Raw genomic sequence first — 17,928 nt, forward strand, 5'->3', positions numbered from 1 at the left:
TCTCTACCCTCTTCTTTGTGCTGTCCACTGCTTCTCGGGCTGGTGCTCTGGGGCTCTGTGCTCTCACGGTCTGGGGGGCGTGTCTGACCGCTGGCAGCTCACGGGGGACCCCCTTCTTGTCCCTCTGACAGCTGCTCCAGCCCCACTTCTGACCCGAGTCACTTGTCAAACCGAAGTTTCGCTTGCCTGGATTCGCTGCTACATTTCTGGTCTCACACCTGTCGTGTCTTCATTCCTTCTGCTGTTTTGCCTCGTGTGTTTTCTAGTTCCTTCCAGTGGGCAGTGAGGTAAAGTGAACTCCTGGACTGCAGATGCTCACAGCTGTCCCATGTCGTTTTGACGCTGTGCTCGCAGCACCTCTGAAGGTGGGCGCGCCGCTGCGTCTCAGGATGGCTCCTGATTTCACCTGCGATTCCTTCTCCCACCCCAGGCTGTCCAGTGCTTAACTTTACCACCTGTTACTGTTCCCTGAAATGGGACACATTGTTGCAGCGATGCTGTTAGCAAACTTGAGCTTCATTCCTAGCAGTAAGGGACAGGCCTGGCACGTGGTTGGTTTCCATTTCTGCACCAGGGCTCTGCTCCCGCGTGCATCTGGTCCGCGGTCCACTTATCTGAAGTGGTGCGCGCAGCAGGATGTGACTGATGGGTGTAAGGTGGCAGCTGAGAAGACAGCACTCCCCTTGAGGAGCCAAACGTCACTGGCACCTCCCCCGTCCCCAAGTGCACTCCTGTGCCACCCCGCGGGGAAGTGGTGTGGGCAGCCCATCCACGCCCCCACCTTCTTCCTGACCAGCGGCACGGACGTGGGACCCCTGGGAAACCCGTGTCTGGTATCAAGCTGTACTGAGATACATGGACTTCTGCATCCTGCTCCCTCACTGCGTGCTCCCCACGGCGCTGTGCTCCCTGTTCCCCTGCTGTCCTGTCGTGGCTTGGGTCCACCCTCCTGTGGGTGAACGCTGGTTCATCTCCGGATTTCTCCATTGTGCCCAGCAGCACCCAGGAGAACGTCCAGAAACCACAGCATGTGTGGCACCTGTTCTCGGCTTCCTCCCCAACCCCAGCCTGGCTATGGATGACAGACAGAACTCTGGACAGGCCCTACTCATCCCTGGGCCTCCTTGTCCACCCCCCCAATCCCAGCCAGCACTGAGAGCGTGCTTCTGCCCCCTCAGCCAGAAACAGGCTGCGGAGGCATGAAGGTCCACATCTGGGGTCCCCAGTTGTAAGTGGGTAAAGCCACCCAGGCCTGCCTGCCCTGGACACCACCCCCCCGAGCTTCCAGGGCCCTATGGGCAGCCCCCTTTCCCCACTGCAAGGGGCATCAGCCTCTCCTGCTAGGCCAGGAGGGAAAGGCCACCCAGGCAACTGGTACACAGCTGGAGGGGGCTGTGCAGGCCCGGGAGCCCAGGGCCACCCTCCATGGGCCTCCTGGAGCTTCTGTCTGGAGCCAGCCCGGCCTTCAGCCCTGGTCCTTCCCGAGGCCCCTGACTCGACAGCTGGCTCCCTGCCCCAGGCACACCCATACAAGGTGACAGGGTGGTAGATGTGTCTCCTGGCCCTGGTGACACTTCACAAAATAGTTCCCTGGCAGAAGCCAACTTGGAAAATTCCAGAGACAGGGAAATTTACCATGAGGCAGGAACAGCTGGGTCTGGGCTAGGAACAGAGCCCCGCCCACGTGGAGAACGCAGGCTGGCATGAAGGAGGGACCCGGCAGGCCCGCGGTGAGGGAGTCCTTTAATAGAGATGGGCAGACAGGGGACACAACTTGGCCCTGGGCCAGTGGGGGCAGTGGCTCCTCCTCCCCCACCTGGCTTGGCCTCAGGGTGGACAGGAAAAGGCAGTTTTAAAAAACACAGCGGGACTGATTCTTCACTTTCACGGAAAAGGGGACCTCAGAGGAGCAGCCCGCTGGAGAATCTGTACACAGAGCGGGTCTCCGCGCCCAGCCCTTTGGGCCGAAGCCTGCAGCCACCCCCACCCCCGCTGAAGAGATGGGCCGTCCACACCCACAATGTCCCTATGTTATGTACATCGTTGTGCTTTGGAGTGCCCCGCCCTACAGCCTTAGCCTGGAGCCTCCGGTGGGAAGAGGGTCCCACTCCCACTGCGAGCTTGGACTCAGGACAGAGTAGCCCCGCTCCTCGCCCGTGAGCAAAGGGTTTGTTGAGACAGAAGGGTCAGTGCTGGACAAGATGCAGGCTGGTGGGAGCAGGCAGGACCAGGGGCACCGGGGCAAGGCGTGAGGCCAGGGTAGCAGGTGTGTGTGGGCGGGACAAAGCTGGGGTGGGGGTGGGACCAGGCGGTGGCTTGGGGCAGGGCTGAGCATCTAGTAAAACCCCATTCCCCACTGGAGAGGAGGGGTTAGGGGGTCCACCCGCGGCTCCCTCCCACCCAGCGCAGATGCTTTCAGTGTCAGGGGCCAGGCGGCTGGCGCGGCCCTGGCCCTGGCTCTGGGTCCACAGGTGGGGAGGGGCGGGGCACGATGATGTCTGCCTGCGTGACCTGCCTGGCTGGGTGGGGTCTAAGGGATCAGTTGTTCTCGAAGAGAGAGAGCAGGTCGTCATTGTTGTTTGTGGGGAGGTCAGGCGGGCCCAGGTAGGACAGCAGTTCCTCCGGGTTGGTCAGTTCTGGGAGCAGCTGGGGACAAAGCAAAGCCATCAGCGGCTCCCGCCTCAGACCCACCACGGGCCTGCATGGGACCCTGACCCTCAGCCTGCATAGGGCCTCCCCCTGCCGGAGGCTGCTCTTTGAGCAGGAATCATTGCACATGGGTTGTCCAAGGCCAGCCAGGGACGCGTGGTGCCGGCAGGGCCAGCGCAGGGGGTGGGCTCGCCGGCGCCCGCGACTCACTATTCGGAGCGGCTCTAACTTCCCCTCATCATGAACTTCAGGGAATTTGGGTTATTCGGATTGAGGACGGTTACCTGCGTTTCACACACCGATTCTGGCTCACCCAGCAAGGGGAGTCAGACAGGCCAGCCCGCACCCTGCGCCAGTGTGGTCAGTTCCAAGCCCAGTCTTCTTGGGCGCTAGACAGTCCCCAGAGCCAACCCCGCCGCTACAGCAGGTGCCCGACCTCCTCGCCAAGGCTGATACTACCTGCCCAGCTCTCTTGGCTCTGGAAGTCACTGGGGCAGCGGCGTTCTCCCTTCTATGAAGCATGTGGACCCTGGGGACGATGTGCATGCCATCCTCCCCAGCCCCAGCTCCCACGCGCTCCCCAGCGTGGGGCCTGTACTCACGTCCAGGGCTGGTTCAGGGGCCTCCCCCGCCCCAGACATGGGGGGCCCCATTATGCCTGTGGCCGCGCTGAAGGCCAGCTCGCCGATGGGGCCCGAGCTCACTGGGCCCAGGGGCTGCCGGGATGCTGGGGGAGGGTTTGGATGGTGCAGCTGGGGCCCTGGGGGCCCCCCAAGGCTGGGAGCATGCAGCCCCTGTGGCCCAGGGTTGTGGGACGGGTCCAGGTGACCCGCTGGTGCCATCTGAGGAAGGAGAGAAGAACCTGATCAGATGGCCCTGGGTCCCCCTCCCTGGGAGCTGGCCCCCCAACCCTCTGGCGGCACTGACCTGCCCTGGGAGACAGGGGGCAGACTTCTCTGGTGTCAGGAGGTTGCTGGGAAGGTCAGACTGATAGGAGCTGGGGGGCAGCCCCGCGGTGAACTCAGGAAGGGCCGGGGTGCTGGGTGCAGCAGGCGGGAAGGAGTCAGGGAAGGTCCCGGGTCCCAGGAAGCTGGAACCTGAGAGTAGAGCCGGTCCTCGGTCAGGCCTGGGAGCTGGCGCTGCTGTAGTGGTCTGGGGAGGGGCGACCCCAGTGGTCTCCCACAGGTAGTGCCAGACCTCACAGGAAAGGGCACTTCTTCTCATCACAGACGTTGCTCTGGGACCCGCCTCACCCAAACACACCCACACGTGGCGTCAGAGACGCCCCAGAAGCAAGCTGGCAGAAGGTCCCTAATCCTCAGCGACCGCCTACCCCCACGGCCACGTCCCCAGCAGGCCCCAGGTGCGGGACCTGCGTGGTAGTGCTGCAGTGGTCTGAAGAGGACGGACCATTGGCCTGTGGCAGCCGCGTCCCCGGGCCCAGCCCGCCGTACTCACCCTGGCCAGGATAGTCGCCAGGGGCCGGGGCCGACGGGGGCTGCAGGGGGGCGAAGGGGGCAGCCCTGGGGCCCAGGGCCGCGATCATCTCCATGACGCTGGGCATGAGCACATGCGCGGGGCTCACGGTGCGGCAGCGTTTCAGCACGGGCCCGTCAGGTTCCTCCTTGATGTGCACGTCAGGCTTCACGGGCACGGGCTTCCAGCTGCACATGGGGTCGATGGTGATCTCCTCATAGTCAGAGCTGGCCGGGGACACACGCACTACTCACTAGTTGTCCTGCTGTCTCTCCCAGCCTCCAAGGCTTGTGGCCACCCGGCACGTTCCACGGGCCCGGGGTGGGGGGCTGTGGGTTACAGCCTTGGCAGAGCAGCGGGGTGGGGGGTGCCTCCCAGCCATCCTGGGGCTGCCCGCTGCCGATTGCAGATTAACTGCTGCCGACCGCAGCCGGGCAAGGGGCGGACACTTACTTCTGAATGTAAATGAGAATCCCCAGCATGTACTGGTCCACCTCCAGCCCCTCCAGCAACGCCGTCTTGCTGTCAGAAACCAAGAGGATGGGGCTCGGAGGCCTGTCACTGCTCCGCTCCATCACTGTGCCCGAGACCACCCCGTGGGAGATGATCTTCAGGAAGGGGACCCCGCGTGTGAGGTCTCTGCCCTGAGCCACAGCATTATCGTCTGGGCGGCTACCACTGAACCTGACTTGGGTATTTTCTGGTGCTGCAGGGGGAGCGGACGGCTTCTGACAAGGACCGTCCTGCACCCCAGGCCGCCATGAGGGCGTCTCAGGAATACTCACTTGCACACGGGGCATCTCCAGGTCCCCCGCTCACAGTTGAGCTGTAGGTAGGACTCTAGGTCGAAGCACTGTGGGGGGCAGGACAGGTGGCTTCTCACACGGGGGCCGGGGGTGACCTGGCCGTACCACACGATCAAGCCGCGTGCTTCTGGGCTGATCTGCTCATGTGTGGAGAAGCCACACATGCCAGGCTTTCCCCAGGGCGCCCCTCCTGACAGTCCTCATAGGGACTGGGATGCCATGAGGCCAAAGGCATGGGCATCTGCGCTGAAGGGCCGCGTCCAGGACGCATTGTCCAAAGAGACCCCGTGGCGGAGCGTTGGGGATCCGAGGGGTCGCTCCTGGGGCCTCGGGAGGACCGCACCCGCGGCCTCATCGCCTTTTGAGAGGAGACCCCGCGAATGCAGGGGAGCAGTGACTGTCCTCGGAGACAGGGGAGGGCCGACAGAGAACAACTGTCACAATTCCTGGCAGAGCTCCACAGGGACCACCCACCTGGATGTGGCGGCAGTCGTGGCCGCGGGCAGGGAGCTGGATCCTGCGGAAGGTGATGGGGCACTTGAGGGACACCTTGATGGCCGTCTGTTCCACGCCGTCCTCGCCGTTGGGCCCGGGCGTGCCGGGGATGGTACCGCTGCTGAAGTTACGCTTTACTGGTGTCGACAGGGCAAAGGGCTAGACGGAGGGGCTGCCACTGGCGCCACAGCCCCAAGGGACCACGTGGGCCGCCCACTGTCCCCCCAACCCCCAGCAGGGCCACTCACTCTTGCTGACGCAGTGCTCAGCAGGAAGGAGGCGCTTCTTGAGCAAGCCCTGCAGCACCGCGCGCACGGCGGGCCGGTGCACCAGCTGCAGCACGAACAGGTGCGACTGCGGTGGGAGGGGCCGGTCAGGACTGCAGTGGGGAGTCTCCCCTGCTCTGGAGCCCCCATGCCGCAGGCTGGCCCCGCCCATCTGGGGAGCCCGCCAGGGGGAGAACACCGGCATCTGGGAGCCCCCAGCCTATGGCAGTCCCGTGACCACCCCCGGAGCCGGCTGGGGCGTGCCCAGCTGCCCCTCTTCGCCCCGGTGAGTCCCAGCGAGGCTTTCAGGATGGGGAGCCAGGGGGCCTGCTGAGCCTCCTCGCGGGGAGACAGGGTCAGCAGGAGCGCTCCATCTGCCTGCGCGGTGCGGGCCTCACTGGGAAGCAGGGAGGTGGCTCCACACCGCCGTGGGGCCAGGAGATGAGACAGGTTGGGCGGGACTGACGCGGAGGGAGGGGGGGTGCGGGGGCACTCACACAGCAGCAGGCCGTGACCGTGATCTGGATGGTGTTGCGGCCCGGCTGGCACACGTGCTTTAGGTACAGGGGCTTGTGGGAGGTCTTGTTGTCGCCGCGCTCGATGGTGAGCGGGGTGGCGTTGACGCTGACCTGCACCGAGGCCGGCCAGTTGGTGTTCATCTGCCGGTCCTCGTGGTGGTAGCACTTGAACTGCAGCTCCAGGTCAGGCCTGCGTGGGCCGGGTGCACAGTAAGGACAGGCCGGCTGGGGCGCGGGTACAGGGGTTGGGGCCGCACACCGGGCCGGTGCCAGCTCACCTCAGCATTAGCGTCTTGTAGACGGAGTCACGCAGTTGGAAGGCATGGTTGCTCACGGCCAGGTTGTGCTGCAGGCGGAAGGGTTCCAGGACCACCCCGTCGCGCACGGGGAAGGTCAGCCGCAGCTCATCACAGGGGCCACTGCCTGGGAGCGGGCCACGCTGGCGTGAGCCGGCAGCTGGCATGGAGGACGCCCCCCTCCCCCCGCACCCCTTACTGCAGGGATGTGGGCTGGGGAGCAGGGCCCCTCCTTCCCCACCTTGGGGCTGGGCTGTGGGCAGCATCTCCCCCGGGGCCCCAGGATCTTGGGATCCCGCTGTTCCATCCTGCTTCAGGCACCTGGCCCAGGGTCCCCTAAATTATGACTGGAGATCGTGCCCCAGACCCAGAAAAAGAGGGTGCCACTGGTGCTTTCGGGAGGGTGGAAGGCTGTGGAGGTGTGAATGGACCCCCTTCACCATCCCCACGCTTGAGCTAGGTTTCTAGGACCTCGGGTTCTGCGCTGGCAGTCTACCCTGGACCAGGGGGTCCCTAGCCGGGAGAAGACTTCAGGGAATGCATAGACTCCCTAAAATGATCCAGAGTTTCGTGCGCACGCATATCTTTCTAGAGAGAAGATCCACACCTTGAAAAATCCGCTAAGACGTCTACGGGTGAAAGACAGGGGTATGGGCCCCCAACCCTCATGTCCCCAGAGGATCCCAGTCCAAGCAAGCTGAGAACAAGTGACACTCACCGGGGGGAGACGGGTGCAAGGAGCTCACGCTGGGCTTGAGGTCGGGCAGGAAGGGAGACTTGACCTCCTGGCTGGCAGACATGTAGGGGACACTGCTACCGGGAGTCATGGGCGGCGTGGGGCTCCCCGGCAGTGGGGAGCTGGGGTAGCCAGGGGTGGAACGGGTGGGCTGTGGGGGTGAGCAAATGGTCAAGGTGGAATGGTGGGGGGTGAAGTTTGTTCTTGGAGCACCCGTGGGAACAGTAAGGACAGAACTGAACAGGGCAGTCCCAGAGGCACCCCCAATCTGGCTGGGCACCCCCAATTTCCTCCTGCTTGGGCGCCCTCTCTCCATGGGCCCACCCCGTGAGCCTCCCGCCCGTCTGCCCGTACCCCACTCAGGCCAGGCTGGCTGTAGCTGACGCTCCCCCCGTTGAAGCTGGCGCCCTGCCCGTTGAACTGCTCTGTGGGCTGCAGGAGAGAAAAGTGCATGCACCCAGGGCCCCCGCCTGGCCCCGGCACTTAACCCAAGGAGGGGGCTAGGGGCAGGGTGCCTACCGCACACAGGGGCACTGGCCTCTAGTCTCTTCTTTGGAGGCTCTCTTCCTTCAGCAAGTAATCAACAAGGGGCTCATAGTGCTTTCGTAATTTATGACATTACTACTCCAGGAACAGAGATAGACTACTCACGCCCCAAGTTAGAAGGGTCGCAGGAGAGCCAGGGAGAGGCTGAAAAAACACACCTCCTCCTCCCCACATGCCCCCGATGGGCCCGTCCCCAGCAAGCAGAGGGAATGTGGTCGCTGTACCCTAAAAGACAATCAAGTGGCCTGGGGGCCTGCCCCCCGCCCCGCCTGCTCCCTACAGTGATTTTCTGAGCAGATACAAACATCCCGCAGAGGATCCTTTCAGAACTGGATCCCCACACTGCTTGGGACCCCCGCGGAGCTCCGGGCTGCCTGTTCACTCTCATCCCTCCGGGCCAGCTCCCTCATCAGCCTGGCCAGGGCCCAGTACAGGGCCCTGCGGGGGTGCGGTGGGCCAGAGGGCCCAACCCTACCTTGTAGTGCAATCCTGCAGGGCCAGCAGCGGGCAGGGCCTGGGCCACGCTCTGCTGCAGGGGCAGCCGGTGCCCAGGGTAGGAGGAAGGGGTGGGAGGCTGCCCGGCGCCAGGTGCATACTGGCTTCCTGGCAGGTACTGCTGCCCGGGGTAAACCTGAGGGACAGAAAGGGCACTGTACTAGGGCAACGGCTGTTGGGGAAGTCAGCTCCCAGGGAGGACGCGGTGCCCACCCCATCCGACGTGGCCGCTTCCCTCCTGCGGACGGCCGCACCTGCTGCGGCTCTGGGTGCAACTGGGACGAGGGTGGTCCGGACGCTCACCTCACTGGAGTAGGCCCTCTTGACCCCCTGTCGGGGCAGCGGCTGGGCCTGGGGAGGCCCGGGGTACCCGTGCTGGGGCAGGCGCTGCCCTGCGTACAGGGGTGCCATGCCTGTTGCCCGGGTGGGGTTCATGCCAGCGGGGCCCAGCAGCCCTCCCACGGCGGCAGGATTCATACTGCTGGGGACGCTGGGCCCCCGGGGACCTCCGTGCTGCAGGAACTGGTTGTTAAAAGCCTGCCCAGCCCCCATCTGGGGAGAGAAGACAGGAGCCATTCAGGCCAACCCCCAACCTTGGGTGCCACCCAGGGACCCCCACCGTGCCTCACCCCTTCCCCCCACTTTATCTCACTGCGCACCCATCCCCAGACCCTGACCCTGGTTGCCCAACCGGTCCCTGCTTTCCAGACCAGCACATGTGGGCGCTCCGGGAGGAGCGGCCGGGCCTCACCGCTCCGTATTGGCTCAGCTCCTGGCTCTGCTTCTCCTGGAGGGCGGCCACAGTGGCCGTGGCCGTGGCCGTGGCTGTGGCCGCAGCAGCAGCCACCGCAGCCGCCGCCGCTGCCTGGGTGAAATCGGTGGAGGGTCGTGTGGCATGTGAGGGCAGACCCAGGCCCCCGGGCCCCCCCGGACCGCCCGCATACCTGCGGAAGACACATAGGGCCGGGCTCAGCAGCGCTTGCCGCCCATCACCTGGGGGGAGCCACACGGTAGTTCTTGGGGCTCCGCTTGCATGCACACAGCCCTGGGGGGGCCCCCAGCAGTGCAGCCAGGGGAGGGGTCCTGCTTACCCAGCAGAGAAGCCGGGGCCGCTGGGGTAGCCCCCGCGGCCATACACCCCCTGCGGCACAAAGCCCTTGCTGGTGGCGCCGTCACCAAACGCCTGCTGTCCAAGGCACTGCGGGGAGCTCAGGGCAGAGCCGCTGCCGGCCACTCCGGGCATCACAGAGCCGCCAGGGGGGCTCCCTGCAGGGCCCATGGGGTTCCCCAAAACCTACAGGGAACAAGAACCACCAGTGAGCACCATCCACACAACTTACTTCATGTGGTCGCTCCAAAGAGAGGCCTGGCAGCGGGGGTGGGGGCGGGGCAGGGGGGCAGAGGTGAGGGGAGGAGAGCAGGGATGGGATGCAGGGCGGGAATGGCATGAAGGCCAGAAGACTCCATTTCTCCCTGAGGAGGGGGGCAGGCGCGGGCTCACCTGGCTCTGGGCCGCGTTGCCGACGCCCCACACGGTCGTGACCACGGACAGCGATCCTGCAGGCTGAGTGGCGCTCTGTTGCCAAGGCACTGCCTCGTAAGCAAACGGACCATCACTGGGAGCAGAGAGGCGGGTGAGAGGCCCAGGTCAGGAGCGCCCTGCTGGGGAGGCTGAGTGCAGGAGCAGCAAAGTCCCGCCACGCCACCAGGCCCGCACCCCTGGGCCTGAGGAGGGAGCGCAGCAGGAGCCCCACTCACCCGTGTGGCGTGGGGGGCAGGGCGGGTTTCATGGGGTGCATGGGGTTCATTGGCTTCGGAGCAGCCTAAAGGCCAGATCTGTAGGTGGCAGGAAGTGGTCCTCACTGTTGGTGATGTGGGACTCAGCTGCTCTGGCTGCCGGGACAGGAGGGAGGACATCAGCGGAGAAGCAGCCAGGGGCTGTCGGCAGCCTGCAGGGAGCCCTGAGCATGAGGCCCCCTGGCGCTGTGCTGAAAGAGGGAGGGCAGGGTGACAACGGCGTCTGAGGGCCACCTTGCCCTGCGCTGCCTGCCCTGCCCATCCTCCGCCTGCCTCAACCCCAAACCCCAGCCTGGAAGCCAGCATTAACCCTGTCTGGCCAGGACCTGGACCAGCTCTGGAAGCAGGCTTTCTGAACCCCAATACTTTCCACGCTTGTCCTCCCACACAAAGGCCTGGATATCTGTAAGAGTCAGGGAGCATCTAGGACCTGATTGCCAGAAGCCCCCAAGAAAGCACCAGGGGGGCAGGTCAAGGCCAAAGCCAGAGAGAAGGCTGGAGAGGAGCACCCGGGGGCACCATCTGCCCACGCCTGCCCGCTGCAGAAGGAGCGCTGGTAACCAGGGGGGTGTGAGCTCAGCCACCCTCCACCCTCCCTCCTGCCCTGGATGGCAGGCTGCTGCAGCAGCAAGTCCCCCAAGGGCTGCTCTGGGGCCCAAGGGTGCCATCTGGGACTGATGTGGGCACAAGGCCAGGCAGGCAGACCTGACCCACCGGACAGAGTTCCTAAAAGGGGAGGGATCCACACACATAGCCATGGGCGGAGGGCTGGCAGGTGCCCATGGACATGGCAAGGGGCCAATGGGAACACAGCAGCAGGGCTAGTGAATGCTTGCAGGACCCGTGTGCCCATGCTGGGGGCTTTCTCCTACCCCGTGAGGCTCACTCTCTCCCATTTACTGTCTCAGAAAAACCGGTGATGGAGGGCTAGGCCACTCACATCCTTCAACACCCCCAAAAGCAAGTCCAGACCCTTGCTGGCATGGCTGGGGCCACGTGCTTCTGCCTGGTCTCCGTGCAGACACAGGCTGGTGATGGTCCTCAGGGGGTACCCTGGGGGTCCTGGGTGGGGAGGCTACACCCCGCCCTCTGGACGTTGACATTCTGTCCCAGAGCATCGCTGCCTTTCTGGGGCTGCGAGGCCTCACACATGCACACAGACACATCACCTGTGCCAGGCTAACCTCCGGTGGCTCAGTCCTGCCACTTCAGCACTCTCGGGGTGTCCTTCAGGCCCAGGAGTGAGAAAGTGGCTCCAGCACCCACCTGGCCCCGAGACTCACATTCCTGAGTGCTGCCCAGGCACCTCCAGAAGGTCACGTCCTCTGGAAATACAGTCCTGGAGGGGTGTGGGGGGTGGGTCCCTGAGCGGGGGCCCAGGGGAGATGGGGTGCAGTGGGGACTGCGATCTGGAGCCTCCCCCACCGAGCACAGAGGTACATGCGTCCTGGAGTTGCAGCATGGCTGGGCCCAGGGCCGGGCGAGACGGGGAGGGAGAGACAAGTGGGCTTGTCCACCTTACAGCTAGTTCTGCTTCCCTTCCCCCCCGCCAGACCAGGCCCCACTCAGGAAACAGGGGCCAGAAAAAGCGGGGGTCAGTGGGTCTGGAAGGCTCTAGACCCCTAGACTCTGGGCAGAAGTAAGCGTGGGAGCCAGGACACTGTGACCAGGCAAGGGAAGGCTGGTCTCTACGGGTCCAACTCCAGGATTGGGATGGGGGTGGGAGGTACGGATGGACAGACCTGCCAGTAGGTCAGTGGAACAGACCAGAGAACCAGCTGGTCTCTGATGAAGGTACAGAAAACATGCACTGGAGGAAACCTGCCATTTCAACATGAGGTGCCAGAGACGCTGGATTCCCGAGCAAAAAACAAAACAAAACCAAACCCTAATCTTCCCATCGCATACAGAAATTAACTCAAAATGTGCCACAGATTCAAATGTCTAGCACAAGCTGTAAACCCTTTGGAAACACCTGGGAGCGAATCTTCGGGATCCAGAGCCAAGAGCCCTCCCACAACACACTGAAAGCACACACCATAGAAGAGCAAACCGAGAACCTGTCTGCAGAGCCCAGACCGGATGAAGCTACGGACCAGGCGCTGCCTTCAAGAGCCACCGTCCCTGACAAAGCATTAGCATCTAGAATATATAAAGAATTCTCAAAACTCAAAATAACCCAAAAAAACAAAACCCAAAAAACCCACCCAGAAACTGGGCAGGAGAACAGACATTTCACCGATGAGGCAGTAGGGACAGTGAGTCAGTGCTCGGAACTGGGGTCCAATCCACAGAGCTGGGGTCCAACATCAGGGCCATCAGGCACGGGCAGAGTAAAACCGCTGGGAGCCCTGGCCGCACCCCCCCTTGGAGCCGCTAGGATAGTGCCAGCGCCGGCCAGGCAAGGAGACCCGGACCTCATCCCCACGGTGGCTGGAAACAGACCAGGGGCAGCCGCCCTGGACCACAGTTCTGCGGCTTCCCGTAAAACAAAGCACACAGCCATCCCACTAACCAGAGATATCACTTCTGAACATTCATCTCTGAAAACTGTAAACGTCCGGTCACAGGAGAACCTGTATGTGCGTGTTGCCAGCAGCCCGCAGGGATCTCGGGGGAACATGCTGTGTGGGAAACGCCAGTCCCAAGAGATTCCACATGTAGGGTTCCCTTTACGTAACACTCCTGAGATGACAGAATCCCAGAACCCGAGAGCAGAGCGCGTGGCCAGGTGGGGAGGAGGGAGACAGGTGTGAACACAAGGTGGGGAAGGCCGTGTCTGTATCTTGCCTGGCGCCACCTGGCCTCCTGCTGGGACATGTCCTATAGCTCTGTAAGATGGCATCACCAGGGAAGCCGGGTAAAGGACACAGGGGTGTTTTTTACAGCCACACGTGAATCCAAAATTCCCCCAAAATTAAACTTCAGAAAAGGAACTGCCACCACCCAGCCCACTGTCTCCACAGGGATGCCCACGGCAACCATCCCTCCTCCAAGCTGGTGGGTCTGGCTGGGCCTGCTCTGGTCCCACAAGCAGTGGCCAGAGTCCCTGGGGCTGGAGGGCTCTGCTCCGAGCTCCCGCTTCCCCAGCGTGGCCTCCGGGACTTCAGACTCACCTGCAGGGCTGGAGCCGGAAGACCACATTTCTAATGGGTCCATGGTTGAGGACGCTGCTGATACAGGCACCCCAGTCTGAGAGCCAGGGATGCGGGGGCGGGGCGGGGACTCCACGGGCCTGGGGACCCCGGCAGACTCCTACGTCCCATGGGTCGGGGGAATTCCACCCCCAAGACTTCTCTGTTGTGAACGAGACCACAGATGTTTCCAGTTCCCCGAGCTGACTGCTCGTGTGGCTGTATGGGTGTGTATGGGTGTGTATGGGTGTGTATGGGTGTGTACGGGTGTGTGTGTGTGTGTGTGTGTGTGTGACTTCCTGCCAGACCAAGTCTGGTCTCCTCCCTGAGAAGACCTACACTCTCCATGTCACTCTGCTCCTGACAGAGGGAGAGGGGAGCTCTGAGCCCAGACCTTCTTCTCACTTCCAGGCCTGGAAGGCAGAGCTGAGAAAGCCCCTGTGTGTGTGTGTGTGTGTATGTGTGTGTGTGTGTGTGCGCGTGCGTACGTGCAAGGAGGCCTGAGCAGGCCTCTGGGGGCTTCTGGCGGCCAGAGGCTCTCCCGTACGCAGCTCCAGCAGGAAGCCAGGAACCCTGGGCAGAACCCGGCATACGGCTAGCTTAGAAGGCCCCACGGCTTTCTATGGGTCAGGTCACATCTTCCTCCAGAAAAAGAGCTACAGAAAACTCACTACTCTGACCCCTCTTCCCCAGGGGCTCAGAGCAGCTGCACCCAGTCTCCTGCGTCCCAACGAGAGGCAGACCTTAATGTGGGTCACCCCTCTTCCACCTCCACTCTGTCCCTGCTGCCTGGTCACCCAGGAGCAGCACACCCCATGACAAGCCACCTGACCTCAGGAGGAGAGGCCTACTCCACGGTCCCAGAGCAGGGACGCCGGGAGCCCGTAGTTCCTGGGAAAGTCTCCGACCAGAGGGACACCGGAGCCTGGGCTCTACTGGGCTCTGAGAGGGTGGAAATGATGGCTCCAGGGAGGCAGGACGACACAAGGCGGGGACTCACATGCTCAGGGAGCTGAAGTCCTGACGCTCTCCATGTGAGGTCACAACACTCATCCCAAATCCCCAAGAACGAGCATCTACCCACAGACCAGATGCGGGACACTTCGGAGAGCAGCTAGAGCATTTCACTGCTCCAAGCCTCAGTTTACAATGTGTACAACGGGTACCTGGTGCCACCCTGGGACTGAGGAAAGGGGAGGACACATGCCCACCTTTACACTCTCAGCCCTGACCCCTGTAGTGGGGGCAGCTACCGCTGGACACTTCAGGGGGAGGCCTGGCTGCCTGGTCTTCATTACCTTCCTCTCCTCCCTGACTTCTACTCCCAGCCTGTAGCGAGCCCCTGGGCATGACAAGTCCTCAGGCCCAGTACCCAGAGGGTGAGGCTAAGACCCACCTCCGGGATCCTGTTATCCCTCTCGAACCCCTTCAACAGAGGCCCTCTGGCTCTAGCACGCCAGGATTTGGTGGGTGAGTCTGTGTTCACCCTCTCTGCATCCACCACCCTCTTACAGACCAAGTCACATGTTCTGTGTATGTCCCTGCGAGATCTCAGATAACACAACCGACTTACAGAGGGGGACACGGGTGTTCTGCAACTATCAGAAAGAGAGCAGGGCAGGGTGGGAGAAGGATGGCGGGGGGGGGGGGGGGTGGGGGGGTGGGGGGGGCAGGAGGGAAGCAAGTCCGGGAGCAGGGCAGGGAGAGAGCATGTCAGGGGGTGGTAAGGGGGAGCAGGGAAGCGGGGAAAGGGGGCCAAGGCAGGGAGGGAGCAGATCGTAAGCGGAGAAAGGAGGGCGGCAGGGGCCAGCGCAGAGGGAGAAAGAGGAGGATGAAGGGGGCAGGTCCGGGGAGCAGGTGACCCTCCCGCCTGGGCGTGAGCACGTCGGGTTAGGAAAGGGGTGTCCCCACGGAAACCACGGCCGGAGGCTGAAAGGTCAGCCCGCGTCGCCGCCCCCGGGGCAGACCCGCGCGGGTCCCACATCGCCTCGCCCGTGGGAGCGCACCGCCCAGCACCAGCCCGGAAGGCGAGCCCACCGACCAAGCGCGGCGTGGAGGCGGCGAAGCCAGGTGGGGCGAGGGCCCCGGGTCACCCGCCCCGCTCAGGAGGTCGCGGGGGCCGCGCACACCCCCCGGGCGCTCGGCCGGCTTCCGGCTGCCCCAACAAAGGCTCAGGTGAGTGTCGCCCTGCGCGCGCGAGGACGGTGGGCCCAAGCGCACGACGCGCACGAGGCAGGTGCGGCAGGTGGGCGGCAGGGCCGCCTCCAACCCGGCCCGAGCCCGGCGGAGGCGCCGCAGCGCCGGGCCCCGGGCGCAGCACCTGCCCGCCGCGCTCACCTGCCGCACCTGCCGCCCCCGCCGCCCGCCCCCGCCCCCCCCGGCCCTCTCACCTTCGCCTGGCCCGGCCCGGCCTCTCGCCGCCGCGGCCCCCGGCCCGCGCCGCTCCATACGCTCAGCCCGCCCTCCGCGCCGCCCGCTGCCCCCGGGCCGCTGCCGCCGCCGCCCGCGCCATCGCGCCGCCGCCCGCTCCGAGGGCACAATGGAGCCGCCGCGCCGCTCATGCATATGCATGACGCCGCGCGCCGGCCCCGCCCCCAGGCCAGAGCAGTGGAGCCCCGAGCCGAAGTCGTGCGCGCGCGGGGCGGTCGCGGGCCTGCGCAGGCCGGAGCGGCAGGCCCAGGCCGGCCGGGGACAGGCAGGCAGCGCGGGCGGCGGGGGATCACCACACGCGCCCTCTGCCCCCTCCACACCTTTCCGAACGCCGCGTCTGCGGAGCCCCCTGCGCTTCCTGCTCGCTAGCCGCCGGGGCGGGGCCTGATGGAAGGGCGGGGCCGAATGGAGCGGCGGGGGCGGGCGGCGGGGGCGGGGCTTTCCGATGGGCGGGGCCTGTCAGAAGAGGGTGTCAGAGCCTGGTGGAAGCGGCCCTGTCGGAGGCGGGGCCTGGCGGGGGGCGGAGTCCGTCAGAGGGGGGCCGACCAGAGGGGCGGGACATTTGAAAGGGGGCGGTCGGGGGCGGGTCCTGACGGGGGCGGGACCTGTCAGAGGGAGGCCGGTCGGAGGGGCGGGGCCTCTGGAGGGGGCGGGGCCCGGAGGGAAAGCCGGGCTGACGGTCGCCGCTGCTGGGCCTCAGGGTCGCGGCCGAGCCGTAGCGGTGGAGGCGTCCTGTCTGCCCCGCCGGCCCCTTCTCGCCCGGTCAGCTGTCCCGCGCGCTTCTGCCGCGGGTTCAGGGAGGCCGCGCTCGGCCGGTGTGGTCTCTGGTCGCGGGCACGGGACGGGGCGCGTCTCGGGCGCAGCGGGGCCGGCCGCCCTCACAGCCGTCTGGGTCGCCTCGGGCCTGTGCCTTCGGCCCGGCTCCCAGCCAGGGGTCGCGCAGCGGTCATCCTGGGACGGCCTGTGTCCTCGAGGTCCGCGCACGTGCGGCGGGGCCGGGGCTGCGTCCTCCTCCAGGCCACCGACACTGCCCGGCGGGTGGGCCGCGCCTGCTGTGTCCGCTGTCCTTTTGGGGCTCGCCAGGGTTTTCGGCACTGCGGACATGTCTCCCCTAAGGCCGGCTGGACCTGTGCCCTGTTGCTTCGAGAGCCGTCCACTCACTGGGTATGGGGCCTGCTGTGTGCCAGGCTCTGGTCTGGGCTCTGAGCCCTGCTCCGGGCCTCAGCCCCAGTGGAGGCTCGAGAAGTTGCCGTGTATCCTTGGGGGACAGGGTAAGGACGACAAAGAAAGCAAGGCCAGAGAGTGGGGCGAGTGTAGGCTGGGGGAAGGCTCTATGGAGAGCTGCCTACATGAAGTGGGGAGCAGGTACCTGGGGATTCTGATGCTCTTCTGCCTGCGCGAGGCCAGGAGTGGCTTCGTGAGGGTCCAGGGCCTGGGACTGGCAGGCGGCTCTGCCCTCTCCCCAGTGTGACCGCCGCCCCAGTGACCCTCCGAGATGCCGTTTGGTGTCAGCCTCTTCTACAGTGTTTTCATGTTTGACCAAACGGACTGTTAGAAAAGTCTCCCCTATTTACTGGGGAAATATGCCTTCCTAAAGCCTTTCTTCTAGGACTGCATAGAATGGGAAGCCTCCCTTTGCTATCTGACAGCTGCGTCTTCAAGCATGAGAAGGAACTTCCCACCCCTTGAACCTCCCGCTGGAGACACGCAGGCCCACTCCCTTAAGTGCCAACAGACGTGTGAATGCTAGGACTTCGTTCCAGCGGGCTGTCTCCTAGTGCACGGCAGCTGGACAAAATCCTTTTTATTTTTATTTATTTATTTATCTTTTTTTTTAAAGATTTTATTTATTTATTTGACAGACAGAGATCACAAGTAGGCAGAGAGGCAGGGGGAGAGAGAGGGGGAAGCAGACTTCCTGCTGAGCAGAGAGCCCGATGTGGGGCTCTATCCCATGACCCTGAGATCATGACCTGAGCCGGAGGCAGAGGCTTTAACCCATTGAGCCACCCAGGCGCCCCCAAAATCCTTTTTAAAATGTGACACCAGAGGGGACACGATACTCTGAATGTGACCAAAACCTGCACTTAGTTGTAACCTCAGACACTGAGTTATTACGAACAGCTAAGCACCCCCAGTTTTCTCACTTCTTGACTTGCAGAACTAGCTTGAGAAAGAGAAAGCGGCCACTTCTTTGCCTACAGGTGTTCTTCTGTGGAAAATACGGAGGAACTTTCATAATCAGTCGTGACCTTTCATCATCCAAGTATTGAGTGTTTATTCC

General features: G+C 64.0%; 1 protein-coding gene across 4 annotated transcripts; it reads right to left on the bottom strand.

The window, feature by feature from the left end:
* Positions 1-1,724: 1,724 nt before the first annotated feature.
* On the bottom strand, positions 1,725-16,048 carry ZMIZ2 (zinc finger MIZ-type containing 2). Of its 4 annotated transcripts, none has more exons than XM_059170688.1 (19): positions 15,965-16,048; positions 10,042-10,176; positions 9,785-9,899; positions 9,375-9,577; positions 9,035-9,227; positions 8,587-8,835; positions 8,264-8,419; positions 7,597-7,674; positions 7,225-7,393; positions 6,489-6,633; positions 6,190-6,400; positions 5,675-5,780; positions 5,406-5,563; positions 4,911-4,978; positions 4,579-4,647; positions 4,108-4,352; positions 3,577-3,746; positions 3,252-3,491; positions 1,725-2,646 (listed from the first exon to the last, which is right to left on the bottom strand). In XM_059170688.1, the coding sequence occupies exons 2-19, from the start codon at positions 10,089-10,091 to the stop codon at positions 2,539-2,541; spliced, it is 2,733 nt and encodes a 910-aa protein (XP_059026671.1). In that variant the 5' UTR covers positions 10,092-10,176; positions 15,965-16,048; the 3' UTR covers positions 1,725-2,538. The 4 variants fall into 4 exon arrangements, with proteins under 4 accessions (XP_059026671.1, XP_059026669.1, XP_059026670.1 ...); XM_059170686.1 differs by lacking the exon at positions 15,965-16,048 and adding an exon at positions 15,605-15,738; XM_059170687.1 differs by lacking the exon at positions 15,965-16,048 and adding an exon at positions 15,605-15,736 and having other exon boundaries at positions 10,042-10,271.
* Between the last annotated feature and the right edge of the window lie 1,880 nt (positions 16,049-17,928).

Source organism: Mustela lutreola, chromosome 4 (assembly GCF_030435805.1).
Source record: "Mustela lutreola isolate mMusLut2 chromosome 4, mMusLut2.pri, whole genome shotgun sequence".
Lineage (NCBI taxonomy): Eukaryota > Metazoa > Chordata > Mammalia > Carnivora > Mustelidae > Mustela > Mustela lutreola.